At 43.3% G+C, this 22,137-nt stretch overlaps 1 protein-coding gene across 2 annotated transcripts in view; it reads left to right on the top strand.

Annotated features, from left to right (window-relative positions):
* ABHD3 (abhydrolase domain containing 3, phospholipase) overlaps positions 1-22,137 on the top strand; it is a 120,681-nt gene that overhangs the window by 88,370 nt on the left and 10,174 nt on the right. For both annotated transcript variants that reach the window (XM_077492555.1, XM_077492554.1), the window contains exons 5-8: positions 2,620-2,732; positions 11,522-11,695; positions 16,283-16,331; positions 19,738-19,903. In XM_077492555.1, coding sequence (XP_077348681.1) covers positions 2,620-2,732; positions 11,522-11,695; positions 16,283-16,331; positions 19,738-19,903 — 502 coding nt within the window. The remainder of the gene's footprint in view (positions 1-2,619; positions 2,733-11,521; positions 11,696-16,282; positions 16,332-19,737; positions 19,904-22,137) is intronic.

Raw genomic sequence — 22,137 nt, 5'->3', positions numbered from 1 at the left:
GGGACAGAACTTAAAATAGAAGTTCAGCTAACACCTAACTAACTCTAAACCTACTCGCAGCCACATTCTAAAACTAATCTACAGTATCTAGCCCTGTAAACAAACAAAAAAAAATCAATATAATTACAGAACTTGTTCTGCAGCACTCCAGTCCCACACTGAGATGCCACATAGAAAGCCGGGATAACGTGTCACAATTTTGTGGCAGTGTTGAAATGTAAGTCTGTTAACCTGCTGCACATTTTCACTGTCAAATTGTACACTTGCAAAGCACATGAAGCACAAGTTCAAGTTAACACTTTTCCAATTTGTAGAAAACCTGCATGGCAAGTCTCTAGCAAGAGCAAAGTTGCAGTGGTGAGTCTACAGCAAGAGCTCTGCAAGTCTTTAGCATGAAAATTCAGCCACAGTGACCCCTGTGGTGGGATGACTATTGCACAACATAACTGAACCAGAAATTACAGCAGACTTGCAGAATGTTTGCAAAGAAAATTGATCTGGAGTCATGCAATGCGGACTTGCTGCAATTGTGCAAAAAACTTGTGAAGCCTGGCAAGTCTAGCAATAGCTTAGCAAGTCATTTTCAACCCTGTAGCACAATTGTTTGCTATCTGGGCAGCGGCGGCTTCACTGTGTGAGCGTGTGCAGGAGAAGCAGCTCACAGCAGAAGCCCCTTGGTACTTCCCAGTTATTTCCCAGCCGTCAGTTCTCTCCTGCACACAGCATCCGCCGCTGGAGACCAGACTGGACTGGCTTCAGAAAAGGTATGTATAGCAATTTCTTCTTTACAGGGCTAGATATATTTATTTGTTTGAGAATGTGGTTGCAAGTAGATTTAGGCTGGATTCACATTGCCGTACAGAGCGACTTACAGCAGGGTTCCGGTGCGTCCCTTTCACCGTTTCAGGTCCGATTTCAGTCCGTATTTTTGGCTGAATTAGGACCCGAAATAGACCAGAAGACGCACAGGTCCTCTGTGCAATTCGATCAGAGCTGCTCCGGAGATGTGTGAGAGCCGGTCGGAGAAACCATATCCAATTCGCAATAGTGTGAACCTAGCCTAAAGCCTCGTAAACACGATCAGATTGTTGGCCAACAAAATGTCAGATTTTTGTCTGAAGGGCGTGTGCCAGGAACTTGTCTTGCATACAAACTGTACACAATTGTCAGCCAACAAACACGAATGTAGTGACATATTACGAGGAATTTTAGCTCTTGAGTGCCACCCTTTGGGCACCTTCTGCTAATGTCATGTTTGGTGAGCATTGATTCTGAGCATGCATGTTTGTCCTTTCAACTTTTGCGTGCCGGACTTGTGTACAGACGATAGGCAAATCTGACAACAGACCATTGTCCACTGAAAATTTACTAGCCTGCCATCCAACATTTGGTGGTCGAAAAGTTTGACTGAATTGTCTGATGGAGCGTATTAATGGTCGGATTTTAGGCCAACAGTCTGTCTTCACACGATTCCCTGCCAAAAATCTGATCGTGTGTAGGAGGCTTTAGAGTTAGGTTTTGAAAAAAAAAGGGGGGGTTTATTAGGGACTTTAAAGCCCCGTACACACGAGAGGACTTATGTCCGACAGACTTCCAAAGGAGTTCCGCCGGAGTTCTGACAGACTTTTCGGCCGAACGGACTTGGCCACACACGATCACACTAAACTCCGACGGATTCGAACGTGATGACGTACGACCCGACTCGAATAAGGAAGTTCATAGCCAGTAGCCAATAGCTGCCCTAGCGTCGGTTTTAGTCCGTCGGAGTAGCATACACACGAGCGGATTTTTCAAAGGGGACCGGGTCCGGCAGAGTTCCGTCGGGAAAATTTGAAGCATGCTTCATTTCTAAAGTCCGTCAGACTTTTGCGAAGCTAAAGTCCGTTGCAGCCCACACACGATCGGATAGTCTGACGGACTCGGTCTGACGGACTTTGGATGTTGAAAAGTCCTCTCGTGTGTACGGGGCTTAAGGAAGCCATGGCCGGTAGGTCACGTATTTCCATCCCTAGGGACTATCCCCCCTTTGTCAAGGCCCCCTTTTTTTTTGTATTAGTTTTGGGTGAACTTTTACTTAGGCAGACATGGCCCATTGCTAACATTGATCAGGTTAGACGTCTCTCTATGTACAAAGAAATTAAAAACCACAGTTGCACATCCTGTTTCACATTCCTCAATGGTTTCTGTGGCTTTTTTGGATAAGACCTCTTCCTGTGTGCTAAAAATGTCCTCTCTCCATCTTTATCAGCATGACAGTCCTTTACAACAGCTGTAGACATAACCACAGCTGTTTCCCACCAAGCATACAGTATGCCTAATGTATAATGAAAGAGAATGGAGAAGTGATGAGAATAGAAGGAGCTTTAGTGTCCATTCCTGGTTGTGCTGTATGCAAGCCAACTTACTGTCACCTACTAAAATGGCTTTATGCGCATAAATAAAACCTAGCCAAGGTTGCATCATCCTATACAAAAAAGAAAAATAAATAAATAAGTTTGAGTTTTACTTTATAACAGGTACAGGGGGGCCGTTCTATAAAACACATACAATGTCATTTTAAATGGTGATTGTACAAAGGTTCATTACACCATCTCATATTGCTTTGTTTACTCCTTGCAGACACCAAGGACATATTGTGCCGCCAACACTGAGGATTTGGAGACGGTCATTCAGCATGTGCACACAATGTACCCCGATGCTCCAATGACAGCAGCTGGTGTTTCCATGGGAGGGTAAGAGATTTGAAATTCAGTTTTGTCAGCAAAAAGTAAAGCAGAATATTGTAAATGTTCAGAGGCATCTTACCTACTCCGCAATGCTGTAAGCAAAAATCACAATACATATACACCTATCCAATGGTGCCAGTCCCTGAAATACCCATTTCACAAAATTCCACCCTCATTAGCAAACTGGGATGTCTATTTAATACAGGAACCCTTGGGATATTGTGCATTTTTAAGTGCGTCCACTGTATTTAAGTGATGCATGAAAATGGAATTATGTGGTTGAGATTTTGTTCCATTGCATTTATAGTTATTATTACCGTATTATTATTATACAGGATTTATATAGAGCCGACAGTTTACGCAGCGCTTTACAAAATTACGGTAGACATTACATTACAATACAATTCAATACAGGGGGGAATCATAGGGCCCTGCTCGTTAGAGCTTACAATCTAGTTTTTATAGTTCCGGGCTTGCATGTTTGGAGTTCCTGGCTTGAATAAAAGGTAACTGTTCTGCCATATCAATGAGCATTTAAACTTCACTAGAACTTTAATAGTAGACTAGCTTCAGGTAGTGTCTGCGCTTTATACTCTAGTGGCTAAATAAAATAAAAGATGAGCCGTACAGTTGTCTCTTAGGAAACCTTAATTCCCATAGCAAGCCTAATTCCCAGTGCTCCTCGGTACAAATTAATATAGCTACATGTCATTATAAGAACTATTAAGAGTTAACATGGCTTATAGAACTTAGTGAGTGCAGTACAGCCTCCGCCAAATTCAGTAATCATGTATTTAGCAGTATGGACAGCATTAAAAAAGGTCTTATACATACAGTATATGAAAATGTTTCCTTTAAAGTATTACTAAACCCACAACAGTGAAATCAGTCTGTATATGCAGTAAAGCATGCTATATTATCTGTGGAACCTGAAGGGTTAATCCTACGCATTGTGTAAAAAGGCTGTTTGATCAGGTCTTCCTCTTCTCCCGCAGTCCCCAGTATCTCCTTATAGTACAGAGCCTTGGGGACACTCTGCACATGCTCAGTTTGGTGTGTATTGCTTGAGTTTTTTTTTTTGCTTTTTTTTTTTGGGAGGGTGCATGTGATCAGCACAGGGCCAATCAGCACTGTCCAGACAGAGGATCAGGAGTCATGCAGCCTCACAGGACAGTCAGAGAAGAATGAAAAAACTCCTCCTACAAGCTTTAAAAGAGAAGTGTGTTTTTTTGGGGGGGGGGGGGGGTTTCATACTTGCATATTCTGCAGCTGTCACCCGGCGTCTCTGCACCGAGAACAGAGCCACCGAATATCGCTGATGGCTCGGTTCTCTTACCTCCCAAGCAGAGACCTGTTGACTGCTCTGCTTCTCCACGCTCATTGGAGCGCTGAGCTGTGGAGGGGCGGGGAATGTCCATCTAAACAGCTCGCTGAGACTGCCATCAGTCAAGGCAGCTGGCAGGTCCAAACTTCTTAAGTCGAGATGACGCACTGCCTCGACTGATCCTGGTTACGTCAGCGGAGAGCAGACTTCAGACCGCTCTCTGCTGAAAACGGGTCACAGGAGTGCAATTTGTTTTATAGGAGAAGCCCTGGCTAAACAGCTCAGGCTAGACTTCTACTTTAACCAGTGCTCAGGTGGACACTTATGCCGCGTACACACGTAGCCAACTATCCGGCGGACTTAGTCTGACGGACTTCCCGCCAGACTGTCCGCCGGACTTTCCGAACGAGCTACTTGCCCACACACGGCACTTTTTCAGCGGACTAATGCGGCGTACTAAGTCCGCCGGACTATCCGCCATACTTTTGAAATGAACGGACTCGCCCACACGCGCGGAGGAAAGTCCGCTCATTTTGAGCGCGTATCCAGGTAGCCGGGGCCAGCGAAGGAGGCGGCTCTGGCCCCGTCACCTGGTATGGACTTAAAGGGGAACCCCTATGCCGAAAAATCGTTGTGGGGGTCCACCCTGGGTCCACATCAGACCCTTGTCCGAGCACGCTACCCGGCTGGCCAGGAAAGGGGATGGGGACGAGCGAGCGCCCCCCCCCCCCCCCCCCCCGAGCCGTACCTTGGCCCCGCGGCCCCCCACCCCAAAGCACCTTGTCCCCATGTTGATGAGGACAAGGGCCTCTTCCCGACAACCCTGGCCGTTGGTTGTCGGGGTCTGCGGGCGGGGGGCTTATCGGAATCCGGGAGCCCCCTTAAGACCCACCCACATCAACTCCCAGAACTGCTACAAGTGACTCCCATAGCCCGCCCTGAAGCTACAGAAACTCATGGGAGATGTAGTATCAGGACTGATAAAAGAAGGAAACAGTAAGTCAGAGAACTCTGAAATTCAGCCAGGAGGAGTGACATCACAGAAACCTGCTGTATATAGCCAAATGAGGTACAGTGCATCCGGAAAGTATTCACAACGCTTCACTTTTTCCATATTTTGTTATGTTGCAGCCTTATTCCAAAATGGATTAAATTCATTCTTTTCCTCAAAATTGTACAAGCAATATCCCATAATGACAACGTGAAAGAAGTTTATTTGAAATCTTTGCAAATTAAAGAAAAAAAAAACAAAACAAAACAAAAAAAAATCACAGCCTTTGCCATGACACTTAAAATTGAGCTCAGGTGCATCCTGTTTCCACTGATCATCCATGAGATGTTTCTACAGCTCCTGGCAGATGTTCTGGCATCTGTTTAGACACATTTAGCTTGTCAATAGTTTAGGCATTAATGCTTTCCATGAGTCAGAATATAAATTTATTCTAGCCATTGGAATGTAGTAACACTCAACCACTAGCGTTTAGGCACGTTTGCATGCAGTTAGTTGCCTTCAGCTTTTTTCTGCTCTGCAGCTCCTTTCCTGAACATCCCTTTAGTGGTTTTTTTTTCTGCCTGTAAACACACCTCGTCTAATACAACTGTAGACACCTGTGTACATGGACACTAAGGCCCCTTTCACACTGGGGCAGGGGCGGTCATTTTAGCGGCGCTATGTGCCCACTAGCAGGGCAGTTTTAACCCCCACTAGCGGCCGAGAAAGGGTTAAAAACAACCGCAAAGCGATGCTACAGTGTATGCTCCATACAATGCTCCAAAGATGCTGCTAGCAGGACATTTTCAAGCGTCCTGCCAGCCCAGTCCAGTGTGAAAGCCCTCTGGGCTTTCACATTGGAGAGACAGCAGCAGCTCTTTCAGGGCGCATTGCAGGCACTATTTTTAGCACTGTAGTGCTTGCAAAGTGCCCCAGTGTGAAAGGGGTCATAGGGAGAGACTTACTAAAATTGGTGCACAATAAATCTGGTGCAGCTGTGCATAGTAACCAATCAGCTTCTAGTTTTTATTGTCAAAGCTTAACAGAACAAGCTAGTAGTTAGAAACTGATTGGTAACTATGGTGGAGAACACCTGTAGTAATTCCCTGAGGTGGTGAGCGGTCGATGCACTGGCTTGTAGTGTCCTCCTAGCACTCAAGCAAACATGTAAGTAAAGGAAAACCAGCAGCTCAATCTTCCACAAGAAATACATTAATCCAGGTGTGGTACAAAATAATACAGGGCTTACACATTTCAGCGTGTAGCTTTTCTCATATCCAAGGTTATGTCTAAAGCTACATGCCGAAACGTTTAAGCCCTGTATTTTGCACCACACCCGGATTAATAAATGTATTCATTGCGGAAGATTGAGCTGCTAGCTTTCCTTTATTTACATGATGGGTTACTATGCACAGCTGTACCAGATTCTGTGTGCACCAGTTAGGCTGGATTCACACCAGTGCAAATTGGATGTGGGTTCCGCATCCAATTCGCATAGCAGGAGATTGTGACCGGCTATCTATGGAGCCGGTTTGCACATCTCCAAAGCGGCTCTGGTGCAAATTGCACAGGAAACCTGTCCGTCTTTTGGTCCATTTTTAGGTCCGAATACAGCCCAAAAGTCGAGCTACAATCAAACCTGAAACTGTGAATGGAGGCACCCCAGACTCCTGCTGTGAGCCGCTGCATTTTCAAATGTGAACCCAGCCTTAGTAACCCCCCCCCCCTCCCCCCATGGCTTATATAGAGGTGCTTTTACGGGCTGAAAACCATCAAATGCCTGTAAAAACTGTGGCACAGTGTGCATGAAGCCTACTGTCACGTACCATTTGTGAGGCAGAGATGCTGAGAGGGCTCCCCTTGCGGCTAAGTGCAGTACTTCCCTGAAAGTGGTATAGGGAGAGCAGTGCCCAGAGAAGCACAGTTTGCCAGGTGATGAGATGAACTAGTCTCCGTGATGTAGATGGAACAGGCTGGATGAACTAAAGCTGGTGTGCTTGCAGAGTACCAGGTAAGCTTGACGGAATAGCAACCAGAGACAGAAACGAGAGCCAGGCCGGGGGTCATACATGGTAAGATCAGTTCAGATGATGAGATTTGATATCTGGGGTCATAAACAGGAAGATGGATCTGTAGCAGAGTCGATAAGCTAAGCCAAGCCAAGACACAGTAGAGCAAGCCAGCGAGAAGTCAGAAATACAAGCCAAGGGGAGATCAGGATCACAGGTCAGAGCAAGCTGGGTCAATGACAGAAGTTCAATCAGGATACATAAGATCAAGGAGAAGCTGAAGATAATCCAGCAATGAGCAACACCAGCAGCAGGCTTAAATAGAACAGGAAGTAAGTCATGTGATCTGTTTACAAGGCAAAAATACCGCCCACATTAGTCAGACTGTGCACCATGGCGGCCATGATTATCTTGGTGGAATATCCAGTCCTTCGGCCATTTCCCTGACACCTACCGAGTAAATAATGCCAGTAATAAACAACCAATATCTTATAGATGTGGATTACTTAAAGGAAATCTATAGTCAAAGGCACACTTTTTCATTTTATAACATCAGCAATGTAATAGCAATACAAACAATACTTGACAATACAATATAAGATCTACTTTCATGTTGTAAGTTCTGCCTGTCTGCTGGCCATCTCTTTCCACAGTTGTATTCCCAGCATGCTTTGCAGCTTCTCCTGTGCTGTTTACTTTCCATTTCTAAGGACTACATATCCCATGGTACCTTGCTGCCTGCAACCAGTGACTCCACCTCCTAAAACTCCTCATCTTGGGGCTTCTGTAGTTCAGAAGGCAGGTTCAGTGAGATGTGGGACACATGAGTGCCTAATCGCAGGGCATAGTGAATATGTGTCAAAGAATTCAGGGTAGTAAATGTGCAGGGATCTTCCCAAAGTAAGTTTATAAACTTAAAGATCGTTCAGCTTAATAGGAGTAGACTAGAAATAAAACATAATGTGGAATATTGATATCTTGAATAATGATATTAAAATTTGGATCATAGATATGCTTGGGATGGACACGAAGGGGGATTTTCTGTTCATTTCCTCCAGATCTCTCAGCTTCTTACAGTTTAACCAGTTCAGATCCGCGCTATAGCCTAATGACGGTTACAGCGCGGACCTACTTTGCCGGGAGGGTATCAATAGATGTCCTCCTGTGCTTGAGTGGCCTGCGCACCCCCTGCAGGGCGTGTGCAATGCGCTCTGTGATCAGCGAGTCTGAGACTCGCTGGATCACAGATCGGAGTAAGGGGTCGATTCTGACACCTTACCACATGATCAGCTGTCAGCCAATGACAGCTAATCATGTGATGTAAACAGAGCTGGTAATCCGCTATTTTTTCTCCTCACGCTATCAAAAAAAGACGATCACCAGCAGCTGTCAGAGGGGTATCAGTCCCGACCCAGGAGAGCAGCTGCCAGCTCATCTTTCCCCTTCTGTGCCACCTGCCAGTGCCACCTACCAGTGCACAACAGTGCCGCCTACCAGTGCCCACAGTGCCATGTATCAGTGCCCACAGTGCCACCTATCAGTGCCTACAGTGCCACCTATTAATGTCACCAATCAGTGCCTCATTAACAGTGCTGCCCATCAGTAACACCTATCAGTGCCACCCATCAGGGCCCATCAGTGCCATCTTATCAGTGGCCATCAGTGCCGCCTTATCTGTCTCCATCAGTGCTGACTTATCAGTGCCCACCAGTGCAGCCTATCAGTACCCATGAGTGCTGCCTTATCAGCACATATCAATGAATTGAGAAAAATTACCTGTTTGCAAAATTTTATAACAAATTCTAAAACATGATTTTTGTTTTTCATAATTTTTTCCGTCGTTTTTTGTTTGTTTAGCAAAAAATAAAAAACCCCAGTGGTGATTAAATACCACCAAAAGAAAGCTCTATTTGTGTGAAAAAAAAATGATAGAAATTTAATTTGGGTACAGCGTTGTATGACCGCACAATTGTCATTCAAAGAGTGACAGCGCTGAAATTTGAAAATTGGTCTGGGCAGGAGGGGGGTTTAAATGCCCAGTAAGTGGTTAAAAGATAAAAATAAGGCTGTACATTGTGTGTGAGTGTACAACACCAGTTTACATTGCTCATAGAATGTTGGTGTCACCTTGTGTTTATTGTATGCAGACAGATTTGGGTCATACTGAAAAAAAACTAGTCCTATAGTCCCACGTGCAGTCAGTTATGGAATTCCGCAGGTACAACTGTATAGAATAACAACTAAGAATAGTAAGGCATAGACAAATCAGGTAAGACAGGTCAGGGTCACGTTTTGTGAACTATGCATTTTAATCTCAGTGTTTATGTAAAATTCCCCATGAAGTGACTAACGATGTTCATAGACAAGTAGATTTCATACCAGTAACCATGCAGGATGAGATGTGATGTCAGTAACAATTAGGTTTCCCATTGTATATGGTCCTCTGTGTTTACTGTACCCTGCTATACTGTGCTCTACTCTTCAGTAGTGCTTACATCTCCTTTTCACATCTTGGCAATTGAATGGATGCAGATCACACATGTTGCATTTTTTTTTTGTATGATTTGTTAACTGGTTAAAGCAGTATTAGGTGCAGTCCCGCTGCATTCAGGTCACGTGTGGAATAGCTGCACTTTCCTATAGACTTCTATGATGTCCTGCGGTTTTGGTGTGGTTTCAGAAAGCGCACCAAAGATGCATCATTCAAGAGTTTTAGTGCACTTTCTGAAAACTCACCAAAATGGTAGAACCTCGTAGAAATCTATAGGGAAAGCACAGCTAACCTGCACAAAAACAGCAGCTTAGCTAAGTTTTTGCAAAAACGCAGCACACCTATGCGATCCGATTCATGTCCGAACTGTCAGTTCTCAGTGCAATATGCGAGCTGAAATGGGGGTGTCATTAACATTGTATTGACACTCCCAGCACTTTGCATATGGCAGTGTGAACGGCTGTGCGAGTTGGGTGCGATGCGGGAACCCGCAGTGGATTAGAAATGTTCCCGCATCGCAGAAGTGTGAACTGAGCCTTAATGTGGTGGCTGCATTTATTTTCCTTTTTTTCGATTTTTTTTTTTTTTTTTTTTTTGGTGCTTTACTTTCACAAAATGATCTGGCCAGCAAGGGCTCATTTAGGCTTGTGGTTGGGAGGGCAGTTAAACCACATTTTAAGCATTTCACCCCAACTGCCCCCCCCAGCAGAAAAGGGAGCAGACAGGGGTGTTTGCATCCTGCAGTTGCGAGGATTTGCCATATGCCTGCAGAAAAAACTATGGCTCCTGTCTTAAGACTGCCAAACGTGACCCATTCAAGTGGGCGGCAATTATGTGGTTAAAAAAGGCATTGTAGAAGCCTCACATCACCTTTTCACGGCTGGTCGATTGGCTCTGAAAAGTGACACAGACGTGGATCACTTTTTAGAGGTGCAGCGGATTAGGCGCAAGTCTAAACTTAGCCCAACACACTTCCTTTGCTAGAGGGGTTTATTTACTAAAGCAGCTGGAGAGTGGAAAATCAGGCTCACTTCTGCATAGAAACCAATCCGCTTCTAACCTCCAAGCCTAAGCTTGTTCAGTTAAGCTTTGGCAATAAAACCTAGAAGCTGATTGGTTTCTATGCAGAAGTGAGCCTGATTTTGCACTCTCCAACTTTAGTAAATAAACCCCTTTAGCACAGGAAGTCTGTTGGGCTAAGTTTAGACTTGCGTTGAAACCATTGCACCTCTGAAAAGTGACCCACATTTGTGTCACTTTTTAGAGCTGTTCAGAGGTGATGTGACGCTCCTACAACACCTCTTTTAATCACATAATTGCCACCCACTTCAATTTTCTAATCTTTGGTGGGGTCAAAGCAATGTTTTCGAATGTATCGCAGAGGTATCGCAGCGCTGCCCCATTGATTTCAGTGGGGAACAGCGGTGAGTTCACTGTTCCAAGGAAGCTACTGGCAGGACTTTTTGTGACGCCCTGCCAGCACAACGCTCCAGTGTGAAACCCCTCGGGCTTGTACATTGGAGTGAAAGGAGACGCTTTTTTCAGGCTCTATATAGATGCGCCTGAAAAACGCTGGGGTCTAACTGCTATTTTTTAGACAGTTTGGTCTGTGAAAAATAAAAGACTTATGGTCAGATCATCAAATAAAAAAAGGAAAAAAGCCTAAAAAGAAAATGAATGCAGAAAACTAATGGGATTAATACCTCATTAAAGCGGAGTTCCCCCCAAAAGTGAAACTTCCACTTATTTGCTTTCTCCCTGCAGCACCACCCCTCGGAGGTTGCCCCCCCCCCTTCTTCCTCCGTCGCTGAGCCAATTAGAAAGCACAGCGCACTTTGCACATGCGCAGTAGGGAAACCGTCTGTGAAGCCGCTCTAGCAGTAGGAGTCTCCAAGATGCTTTTAATTGCTACCTATACCTGAAATACCACATAGACAGAATGGCACTTTCAGTTAAATCTTTTTTTTTCCTTCTTTATAGAATGCTCCTGCTGAATTACTTGGGTAAAGCTGGTCGCCAGACCCCACTCCAGGGAGCGGCTGTATTCTCTGCCGGTTGGGAAGTCTTTGAATCTGCGATCATACTTGAGAAACCGATTAACTGGATACTCTTTAATTACTATTTAACCACGTGCCTACAAGCGTCCATTATGCGGTGAGCATTGGCTAAAAAAATAATGTGTACGTGTCAGCAATGACATAGCAATCAATGTTGCAGGGACACACGGGCCTCCTTTATCAAGCTGATGGGACATACCTAGAACTTTGCTGCTATGTCTTGTCACCTTGTTAAAGGAGATTTGTGTGTCTCTGGAACATTGGGTTTAAAGGGATTCCAGTAAACTCATTGTACAGTGTCTATGCTTCCTTTACATTTCACACGCTGCTGACTCTTTTGGAGTGTAAGTGGTGCCACTGTAGACCGAGCACCCTCCTTACTACAATTTGGTGATGGTAGACAGTGCACTACAGACTGTTTAGTGAGTTTTTGATAGAGCTGCACAATTAATCGCCAAGAATCGTTATCACGATCTTGACTAAAGTGTTTCACAATTCTTTCTATGCAAAGAATTCTCTCTGCTCTTCTGAAACCACAGCCTTCAAAAGAAAGGAAGAGAAAAAAATTGAAAAATCAAAACATTCTTTATCAGTTGAACCCAAGTATAAACATTGTAACAATTTGTCAAAGGAATAGACTTCTGTGTAAGTGAAAAAAGTTTAACCACTTAAACACTAAACTTTTTTTGACATTTGTTGGTTTCAAGTTAAAATCATTTTTTTTGCTAGAAAATTACTTAGAACCCCCAAACATTATATTTCTTTAGTAGACACCCTAGAGAATAAAATGGTGGTTGTTGCAATATTCTATGTCACGCTGTATTTGTGCAGCGGTCTTTCAAATGCAATTTAATTAATGAATAAAAATAAAATAAAAAAACTAACCAGTAAAGTTAGCCCATTTTTTTTGTTGTATAATGTGAAAGATTTTACATTGCGAGAATCATGATCTTTTTATTCTAAGCAAAAAAATTGTGATTCTCATTTTGGCCAGAATCGTGCAGCTCTAGTTTCTGATATGATCAATGAGGTTTTTTTTATACTTAAAAAAACAAGAAGTTAAAGTGGTTGTATACTCTTTTTTTTAACTTTTACCTACAGGAAAGCCTATAATAAGGCTTACCTGTAGGTAAAAAAAATATCTCCTAAACCTTTACGGTTTAGGAGATATTCCCCTCGGTATGCGCCGCTGACTGCAGCGGCGCATGCGCACGAGGGGATTCTCGGCCTGAAAATCCGGCAGTGTCCGGCCGGCCGGAATGAAATCTCCCGCGCGCATGCGCGGGAGTGACGATATCGCGGCTCCGGCCACTCACAGCGCCGGAGCCGCGATACCCGGAAGAAACGCAGAGGGAGCATGTCAGCTCCTTCGGCGTGGATCGTGCCAGATGTCGGGGCCTCGTTCTAAGGTAAGTATTTCATAAGGAGCTAGTATGCGGTGCATACTAGCTCATTATGCCTTTTGCTTTGCAGGTGTTAAAAAAAAAAAATAGGTTTACTACCGCTTTAATTGTTAAAAAAAAAAAAGTGATGGGCTATCTCGGTACTGATAACAAACAAAATAAGTAATATATATATAAAAAAATAATTATTACATAAATACAAGGTACATTTAAAACAACAATTAAGAATAAATTGTATTTCAAATAGCAAATACTCGGGGAACTCCTGGCAAGTGTCTGCTGTTAAAGCAATTCTCAGAATTGATTTGGTTCTCTACTAGTTTCGCGGGAGACCGCTTCTTCAGGAGAACTAATCTAAATCTAAATCTAAATCTAAAAATAGATAATGAAATAAGGCACAGTTCAAATACAACATATTCGAAATTGCACACAATAAAGTTCAGTAGGGTATACAAAATAATAGAATGAAAATCATGAACTTGCTGACCAGGCTGCAGCACAGCCCATGTGTGACCACTAGGCCGGACTATAGACTCCCCCTGCAGCGGACGGGGGGGGGTGAATGCAATATGAGTCTCAGTATAAAAATATAATAATTAATGTATAAAGATAATATGTCAAAGATGATAACGAAAGTCACAATCCACTCATCACAGGGAAAGTGGGGAGATGGTGGATAAGAAAAAGGGATGAAAGTGGACAATTAGATAATGGAATAAAAAATGTCAGGGAAAGAAAAGGGGAAGAAGGGGGACAAAAGAGAACCGAGAAGGGAGGGAAGAGGAGATAAGTGAAGGAGAATGAAAGAAAACTGGAGGAAACCAAGAACAGAAAGGGAAGGGAAAGAAGGGGGAGGGAAATGGGAATGAGTGTGTTTGGGGAACTTGACTGGCCTGCACAGAGTCCTGACCTCAATCCAATAGAAGACCTATAGGATTTAATAGAGGGGAGGCTACTGGCCAGGCCTTCTCATCCACATCAGTGCCTGACCTCACAAATGCACTTGAAACCTTGTGGAGAGCCTTCCCAAAAGAGTCAAAGCTATTATAGCTGCAATGGGTGGGCCAACTCAATATTGAACCCTACGGTTAAAGAGCGGGATGCCATTAAAGTTCATTTACAGGGCAGGCATCCCAATACTTTTGACAATATAATGTGAGTTTCTCAGGGCCCTTATGCTCCCTCTACTGTTCTATTTGCACAAAGATCAAATAAATATAAAATAAAATAAAAAGTTTTGTTACCAAAGGGACGAATTGATTAACTGGTTTTACATGTTTTAACTTTGACTACAGATAGGCAATTTGGTTTAGGAAGAAGAAAACTTTTTCATGGATTGGTTATTCAAATATAAACATGAACTCTATGGGGCTGATCAGCTAAAGGCAAAAGGACTGTTCACTTTGAAAGGGAATTCTTTAGCCTAGTAAATGAAGTGAAGCGTCACGGATTTCATCATTCAATCATGCCGAGACAAATTGTTGTCGTTTTCCTCACATTAGATTGGATTGTCATTGCAAAGTGGATTTTCACCACACTTACAGACAAGTCACAGTCAAGGTGAACAGCCTATTTGCTATAGCTCTACTGGGAAAACATGCCTCAAATAATCTGCATATTAGAGTATGAAATGTATTAACAAGTAAACCAGCGCAGAATACAAAACAGAAAACGCCCTGGGAATTGGCACTGACTTCTTGGGCTTAAAGCGGAACGACACTGCATCTGAGCGCCTCAAACCAAAACTGCTATTTAAATCATTTTTAATATTTAAAGCAAACTTATCTGTCCATCCGTGCTTTATTTTGCTGAAAAATCACCATGGAAAACACCAAATAGCATTTTTAACCGTGGCCATCTTGAGTGAGGGCAAATGGTTCATGTAGAGTTTACTACCTGGAATCTATCTGCCTTTACCTCAGGCACGCATGCAGGAGGGTGTGCTTAGCTAAGAAACCCCTCCTCTCCTCCTGAAGACTTCTGGAATGTATGACATCATTTGCCTAGACCAGAAACCAGGAAGTAACTGAAGAAATGTAAAAAAATAAATAAAAAACGTTAAAACTTTCTTATATATTCACGAATGCTAGCAGCATAAGGATTAAAACTAGTCAATGTTGATTTGGAGAGTGAAGTTTCGCTTTAGGGAGTTAGCAGGAGCTAACCTTACAGAAAATGATATTATCAGGGACATTGTTACCAAAGGACCATGTTATCAGACACCAAGCTGCCAGATTAGGGGAGCATGTTACCAGAGGATTCACATTACTAGAGATCTATTGTTAACAGAGCTGCCATGGTGGCAGAGAGATGATGTTCAAGGGTTGGGGGTAGGTTGCTAGAAATGGCACAACAAAAGAACCAAAAAGCTGAAGAGTTTAGTAACTTGAGAGCAAATAAACTTTTGATGCTTCTCTTGTACAGCAGTGGTACCTTTGTAGTATGTCTGTGCTGTGTGTGTCTTCACTCGATGGGCTATGATGGATATGCAATTAGCAGACCTTCAGCTGTTGCAGAACTATAAGTCCCATGAGGCATAGCAAGACTCTGACAGCCACAAGCATGACACCCAGAGGCAGAGGCATGATGGGACTTGTAGTTTTGCAACAGCTGGAGGTCCTCTATTTGCAGATTCCTGGGTTATGTATTGATTTATAGTCATAATATTCAATCAAATTCCATAAAGAGTGTCTGCTGATAATGAATAATCTACATTCACACAAGCACTTGGGGGCCGATAACTTTCTGCATTCAGAGGTCGCTGGACGCAGCAACACTCTTTGCTATGGCTGCATGCAAACTGACAGATTAGCTACAGTCCTATTGTGTGCATCCAGACCTCTGCAGAAATGCCGACCCTGAAAACACACTGTCTGCATTCAGGGACAGTGAGGCCCCTTTCACACTGGGGTGGTGCGGGTGTCGGCAGTAAAGCGCGGCGGCTTTGCCGGCGGTATAGCCACCCTGCCCCATTTTTTTTCAGTGGGTAGGAGCGGTTTAGGAGCGGTGAATACACCGCGCCTTCACCGCTCCAAAGATGCGGCTAGCAGGACTTTTTTTTACCGTCCTGCCAGCGCACTGCTTCAGTGTGAAAGCCCTCTGGCTTTCACACTGGAGTGAAAGAGGCTGGTTTTTTAGGCACTATTTTTAGCGCTGTAGCGCCTGAAAAACGCCTCAGTGTGAAAGGGGCCTTAGAGATTCTGCACTGGCATACCTGTACAGGGTACCTTTTGTAAATCTGTGTCTGATATACAATGAAAAATGTGCGTTTTGCATTGCAGGCATCGCCGTGTACTGGAAAAGCAATTTGACATTGATTATATTATGAAGGTAAATCTTTTTAATCTGTGGACTAAGCAGAGTTGTATTTTTTATTATTAATATATATTTTTGTATTATAGCTGACTTAGCATGAAGATATTTACCTGAACCTAAACTACTAACAAATCCTCTCACTGTACTCTTCTTTTTTTATTTTATTTTTTTAACAGAATTTTCTCTGCAGCATGCTGTGCTGTGCTATACTGCAGAACAACTGATATTAAAGTATCTGTCATTTAAATTCTTTACAATGAGACTGCTGGTCATGTCTAGTATCCTAATACCACAGCAACAATATATAGTATCTCACAAAAGTGAGTACACACCTCACATTTTTGTAAATATTTTATTATATCTTTTCATGTGACAACACTGAAGAAATGACACTTTGCTACAATGTAAAGTAGTGAGTGTACAGCTTGTATAACAGTGTAAATTTGCTGTCCCCTCAAAATAACCCAACACACAGCCATTAATGTCTAAACCACTGGCAACAAAAGTGAGTACACCCCTAAGTGAAAATGTCCAAATTGGGCCCAATTAGCCATTTTTCCTCACCGGTGTCATGTGACTCAATAGTGTTACAAGGTCTGAGGTGTGAATAGGGAGCAGGTGTGTTAAATTTGGTGTTATCGCTCTCACGCTTTCATACTGGTCAATGAAAGTGCAACATGGCACCTCATGGCAAAGAACTCTGAGAATCTGAAAAAATAATTGTTGCTCTATGTAAAGATGGCCTAGGCTATAAGAAGATTGCCAAGACCCTGAAACTGAGCTGCAATTAGGTGACCAAGACCATACAGCGGTTTAACAGAACAGGTTTCACTCAGAACAGGTCTCGCCATGGTCGACCAAAGAAGTTGAGTGCACATGCTCAGCGTCATATCCAGAGGTTGTCTTTGGGAAATAGAAGTATAAGTGCTGCCAGCATTGCTGCAGAGATTGAAGGGGTAGGAGGTCAGCCTGTCAGTGCTCAGACCATACGCCGCACGCTGCATCAAATTGGTCTGCATAGATAGCTGTCATCCCATCTTCTAAATATGATGCACAAGAAAGCCCACAAACAGTTTGCTGAAGACAAAAGATATGGATTACTGGAACCATGTCCTGTGGTCTGATGAAGCCAAGATGAACTTATTTGGTTCAGATGGTGTCAAGCGTGTGTGGCGGCAACCAGGTAAGAAGTACAAAGACAAGTTTGGCTTGCCTACAGTTAAGCATGGTGGTGGAAGTGTCATGGTCTGGGGCTGCATGAGTGCTGCTGGCATCGGGGAGCTACAGTTCATTGAGGGAACCATGAATGCCACCATGTACTGTGACATACTGAAGCAGAGCATGATCCCCTCCCTTCTAAGACTGGGCCGCAGGGCAGTATTCCTTAATAACAACCTCCAAAATGACCCCACCTCCAAGAGGACTACTGCCTTGCTAAAGAAGCTGAGGGTGAAGGTGGTCAGCTGGCCAAGCATATCTCCAGACCTAAACCCTATTGAGCATCTGTGGGGTATCCCCAAACGGAAGGTGGATGAGCGCAAGGTCTCTAACATCCACCAGCTCCATGATGTCGTAATGGAGAAATGGAAGAGTTCTACAGTGGCAACCTGTAAAGCTCTGGTGAGCTCCATGCCCAAGAGGGTTTAGGCAGTGCTGGAAAATAATGGTGGCCACACAAAATATTGACACTTTGGACCCAATTTGGACATAGTCATACTCACTTAGGGGTGTACTCACTTTTGTTGCCAGCGGTTTAGACATTAATGGCTTTGTGTTGAGTTATTTTGAGCGGACAGCAAATGTACACTGTTATACAAGATGTACATTCACTACTTTTCATTGTAGCAAAGTATCATTTCTTCAGGGTTGTCACATAAAGAGAATAAAATATTTACAGAAATGTGAGGGGTGTACTCACTTTTGTGAGATACTGTATATATAAGATCCCAATCTTCACTAGGCAGCATAAAAGTAAACATATTTAAAAAATATCCATATGCTGTATATGAAGTAGCAGGTGTAGTTGATCCTTCAGCATATAGAAGCTTAATCAGAAAGAATTTAACTGCTCAGACTTCGGTACACAAATCCAGTACAATACTACAGTATTCTGAATACAGATCTAAATATTAAATGTCACCAACTGCTGTGCTAGGATGATGATAGAAGCTTGAATTATCAGTAACCGGTGGTTGCCAGCGCTTCCAGACACTCAGGACGGCTCACAGACAGCGGTGTACGTCACTTCCGGTTGGAGAGAGAGTAGGGAGGAACGCGCGTTCGGATAGCCTGATAAAGGAGCATGCATGCTTCAAACGCGTGCTCCTCCCTGCTCTCTCTCCAACTGGAAGTGACGTACACCGCTGTCTGTGAGTTGTCCTGAGTGTCTTGAAGAGCTGGCAACCACCGGCCTCCCTGGACCCATCAGCTGCGTCTTCATCAGTGAGAAGATCGTCTTTCCCACGAGTGGATGAACCACATTTTTAATCCCATATGCGCTGACATCTCATACATCTTGTGAGTTACCAATTGTCTTTTATGGAATAAAATGTCTGAATAATGCTGAACTTAGATGGCGCTGCTCTCCTTCTGTCTTTATCTGTCCCTGCAACAGGCATCCCCATCAAATTTGCCATCTCCTTCTATGCAGGAGACAACTGTCAAATGGTGGATATCCATTATTTTGTAGCTATGACAACAGCCCAGAATGAGAAAATAAATCGTCCCACTAGGGGACACAGAGAGCAATTCTAATATTTCACCATTGGACCCAAAATTAGAAAAATAAAATTTTTCTTTGACTCAAAAACTGAAGTTATTCAAATAAATGTATTTGCATCACATGCTTAAAGTGGCTGTAAACCCTCACATATACCCAGTGAATTGAATAGCCTCAGATTAAACACAGAGATTTAACAAATCTTCCAACATAGGTTTTACTTGTGTGTCTGCAGTCTTCTATTGCCTACACCCCTTCAAATGTGCAGATTGTGTTAAATATCTTTATTCATCTGTTAAGAGCACAGAAGAGGGGGTGGAGAGACTACAGTTAGTGTGTGAAAGCTGATTGGAAACAAAATCATCCCCCCTCCACACAGCAGGAGAACTGTGTTATGAATAGACTAGCCCTGTTCTGAGCTCTCCCTGCCGACACAAATTTATCTCGTATGTTGGGAAACTTTTTAGAAGTGACTCATGCTGATAACAGAGGAAAGAAGCACCACTGAGAAATGACACTTGGAGCTTTGGAGATAAGTAAACACTGCAAATATATGTGGTTTGCTCAACTTTCATGACTAGGGTTTACAACCACTTCAAGGTAACCATTGTTTCCCATATTAGTTTTGGTGATCATCTTGAAGATCCAGTGATGACTGAGAATGCTGGCCATATGCGTTATTTCCTTATGTTCTGTTTGCAGGCTAAGTCAATTAGAGAGTTTGATAAAAGATTTACCTCAGTGATGTTTGGTTACCCTACAAATGATCACTATTATAAGGATGCCAGTCCTTGCCACAGGGTGAAATCAATTGAGATACCAGTATTGTGTCTGAATGCCGTAGATGATGTCTTTTCTCCTGGTCATGGTGAGTATATGTTCAAAACATATGTAAAATGTGCATATATAGTATATTGATAGCAGAATAACAATGCATATCTCTAAAAATGAGTGATTGCTCTAAATAGGCTGGAAGAATGGTCTATATCAGCCAGCCCAATGCTTTATCCTCTCTGGAGCACCTCTGCTAGAATCTGATCAGTGATTGCTAGTATTAAAAAAACAGCCTTCAGGAAAATATATTTTTCTGACTTGTGCTCTGTACAAGCATATTACTTCTAAAGATGCTTCTCATAGGTCCTGACACTTGCTGTGTAGGGTAAAAATCTTAGTTTAATTCACGTTGGAAAGTATATCCAGAGCTATACCTTTGGTGTTGTGAGTATAAGAGCAGCGGCTCCTATACAGAGAAGGGATCCTGTCATTTATCCGCCTTTCCCTATCCCATTATTTCTTTGCAAAATTATAGCATAGCTCCCAACTGTCCCAGATTTCAAGGGACTGTCCCTGATATAGAAAAAAATCCCTCTGTCCCTCTTTCCTCCTCATTTTGGTCTGATCTATATAGATGTATATAAAACACACTATTTTTCAAAAAGTGTTTGCCAGTGCTAAACTTTTCATCCAATTTCTAAATTGTTGCATTTGTAAATTTCAAAAGCCAGTATAAAAGGAATAGTAGTGGTAAAAAAAAAAAGTACGGGTGGGTTTAAAGGAGAAGTCCAGCCTGAGCTCATTTGGCCCACAGGAGTGCTATTCGCTTTGCACTCCTGTGACCCGTTTTCAGCAGAGAGCGGTCTGAAGTCCACTCTCTGCTGACGTCACACAGATGAGTCCAGGCACCGTGTCACCTTAGCTCTGGAAGTCTGGATCTGCCAGGTGCCTGGACTGATCTCAGCCTCTCAGCGAACCGCTGAAAGGCTGAGATGGCCGCTCTCCCTATCCCTCCACAGCTCGGCGCTCCAGTGAGCATGGAAGAGCAGAGCAGGAGAGTTGCTGATTGACAGGCAGCAGCTCTCCATTCGGGGAGGTGAGAGAACCACGCCATCGGTGGTATTCAGTGGCTCAGTTCTCAGAGTAGAGACAGCCGGGGACAGATGCAGCATCGGACTGTTGCTGCATCCACCTAGGTAAGGATGATTATGGGGAAAAAAATTCCCATACTTCTCTTTTAACTAATAATTTTTTGTATAATTCTCCTTAAAGGGATGTGGCAGGGTGCGTGTCCTATGCCTACATACTTTTGCTAATAGGTGTCCCTCATTCCATCTTTCAAAAAGTTGGGAGGTATGCTGTAACGCTGGATTAACACCTATGCAGTTTTAGTGTTTTTTGCATTTTGCAGATTTGCATTACAAAACGTGTTCCATAGGAAACCATGTTAAATTGACTGTAGTGCAAATCTGCAAAATGCAAAAAGCACTAAAACTTCATAGGTGTGAATCCAGCCTAATACAGGATAAAGTCTGCACCAAGTTAAAAATAAATACTACTACGCTACTGATAATCTAAGCGTATCCCGCTAAGGCTGAATTCACACTGGCATTGAGGCTGGATTCACACTTATGCATTTTTAGTGCTTTTTGCATTTTTCAGATGTGCACTGCAGTCCATTTACCATGGTTTCCTATGGAACACGTTCTGTAGTGCAAATCTGCAAAATGCAAAAAGCACTAAAACTGCATAGGTGTGAATCCAGTCTAAAGCCTTGTACACACGGTCGGAGAATCCGTTGGAATGTGTCCTATCGGACCGTGTTGTCGGATAATCCGACTGTGTGTGGTATGCATCGGACTGATTCCGTCGGAATATCCGTCGGACCCAATTTTCCAACTTGCTGGAAATATTTCCCGACCAACTGGTTCGATCGAACATACTCCCATCATGTGTAGCGAATTTTGATCGGACCAAGTGCCACGCATGCTCAGATCAAATTCCTACATCAAAGCTATTGGCTACTAGCCTGAATGTAGTCCCATCGTAGCGAAATTACGTCATCACGTTCTGAAAGATTTGATTTTTCGACAACTTAGTCCGACCGTGTGTATGCAACAGTTTCGGACAAGATCCGACGGATTTGGTTGTCGAAATCTCCGACCGTGTGTACAGGGGCTATGAGCAGGCGTTTGAGAGGCGTTAAAAAGGCCCCTCAAAAGCCTATGCACAAGATATAATAGACAGCCCATAGTGCTGTTCACACTTATGCCCCGTACACACGATCGGACATTCCGACAACAAAATCCATGGATTTTTTCCAACAGA

The sequence above is a fragment of the Lithobates pipiens genome, unplaced genomic scaffold, assembly GCF_037356315.1.
Source record: "Lithobates pipiens isolate NorthernLeopardFrog02 unplaced genomic scaffold, aLitPip1_a1.2 Scaffold_19, whole genome shotgun sequence".
NCBI lineage: Eukaryota > Metazoa > Chordata > Amphibia > Anura > Ranidae > Lithobates > Lithobates pipiens.
Note: the sequence above shows the minus strand (reverse complement) of the source record. Positions and strands in the feature narration are given on the sequence as shown.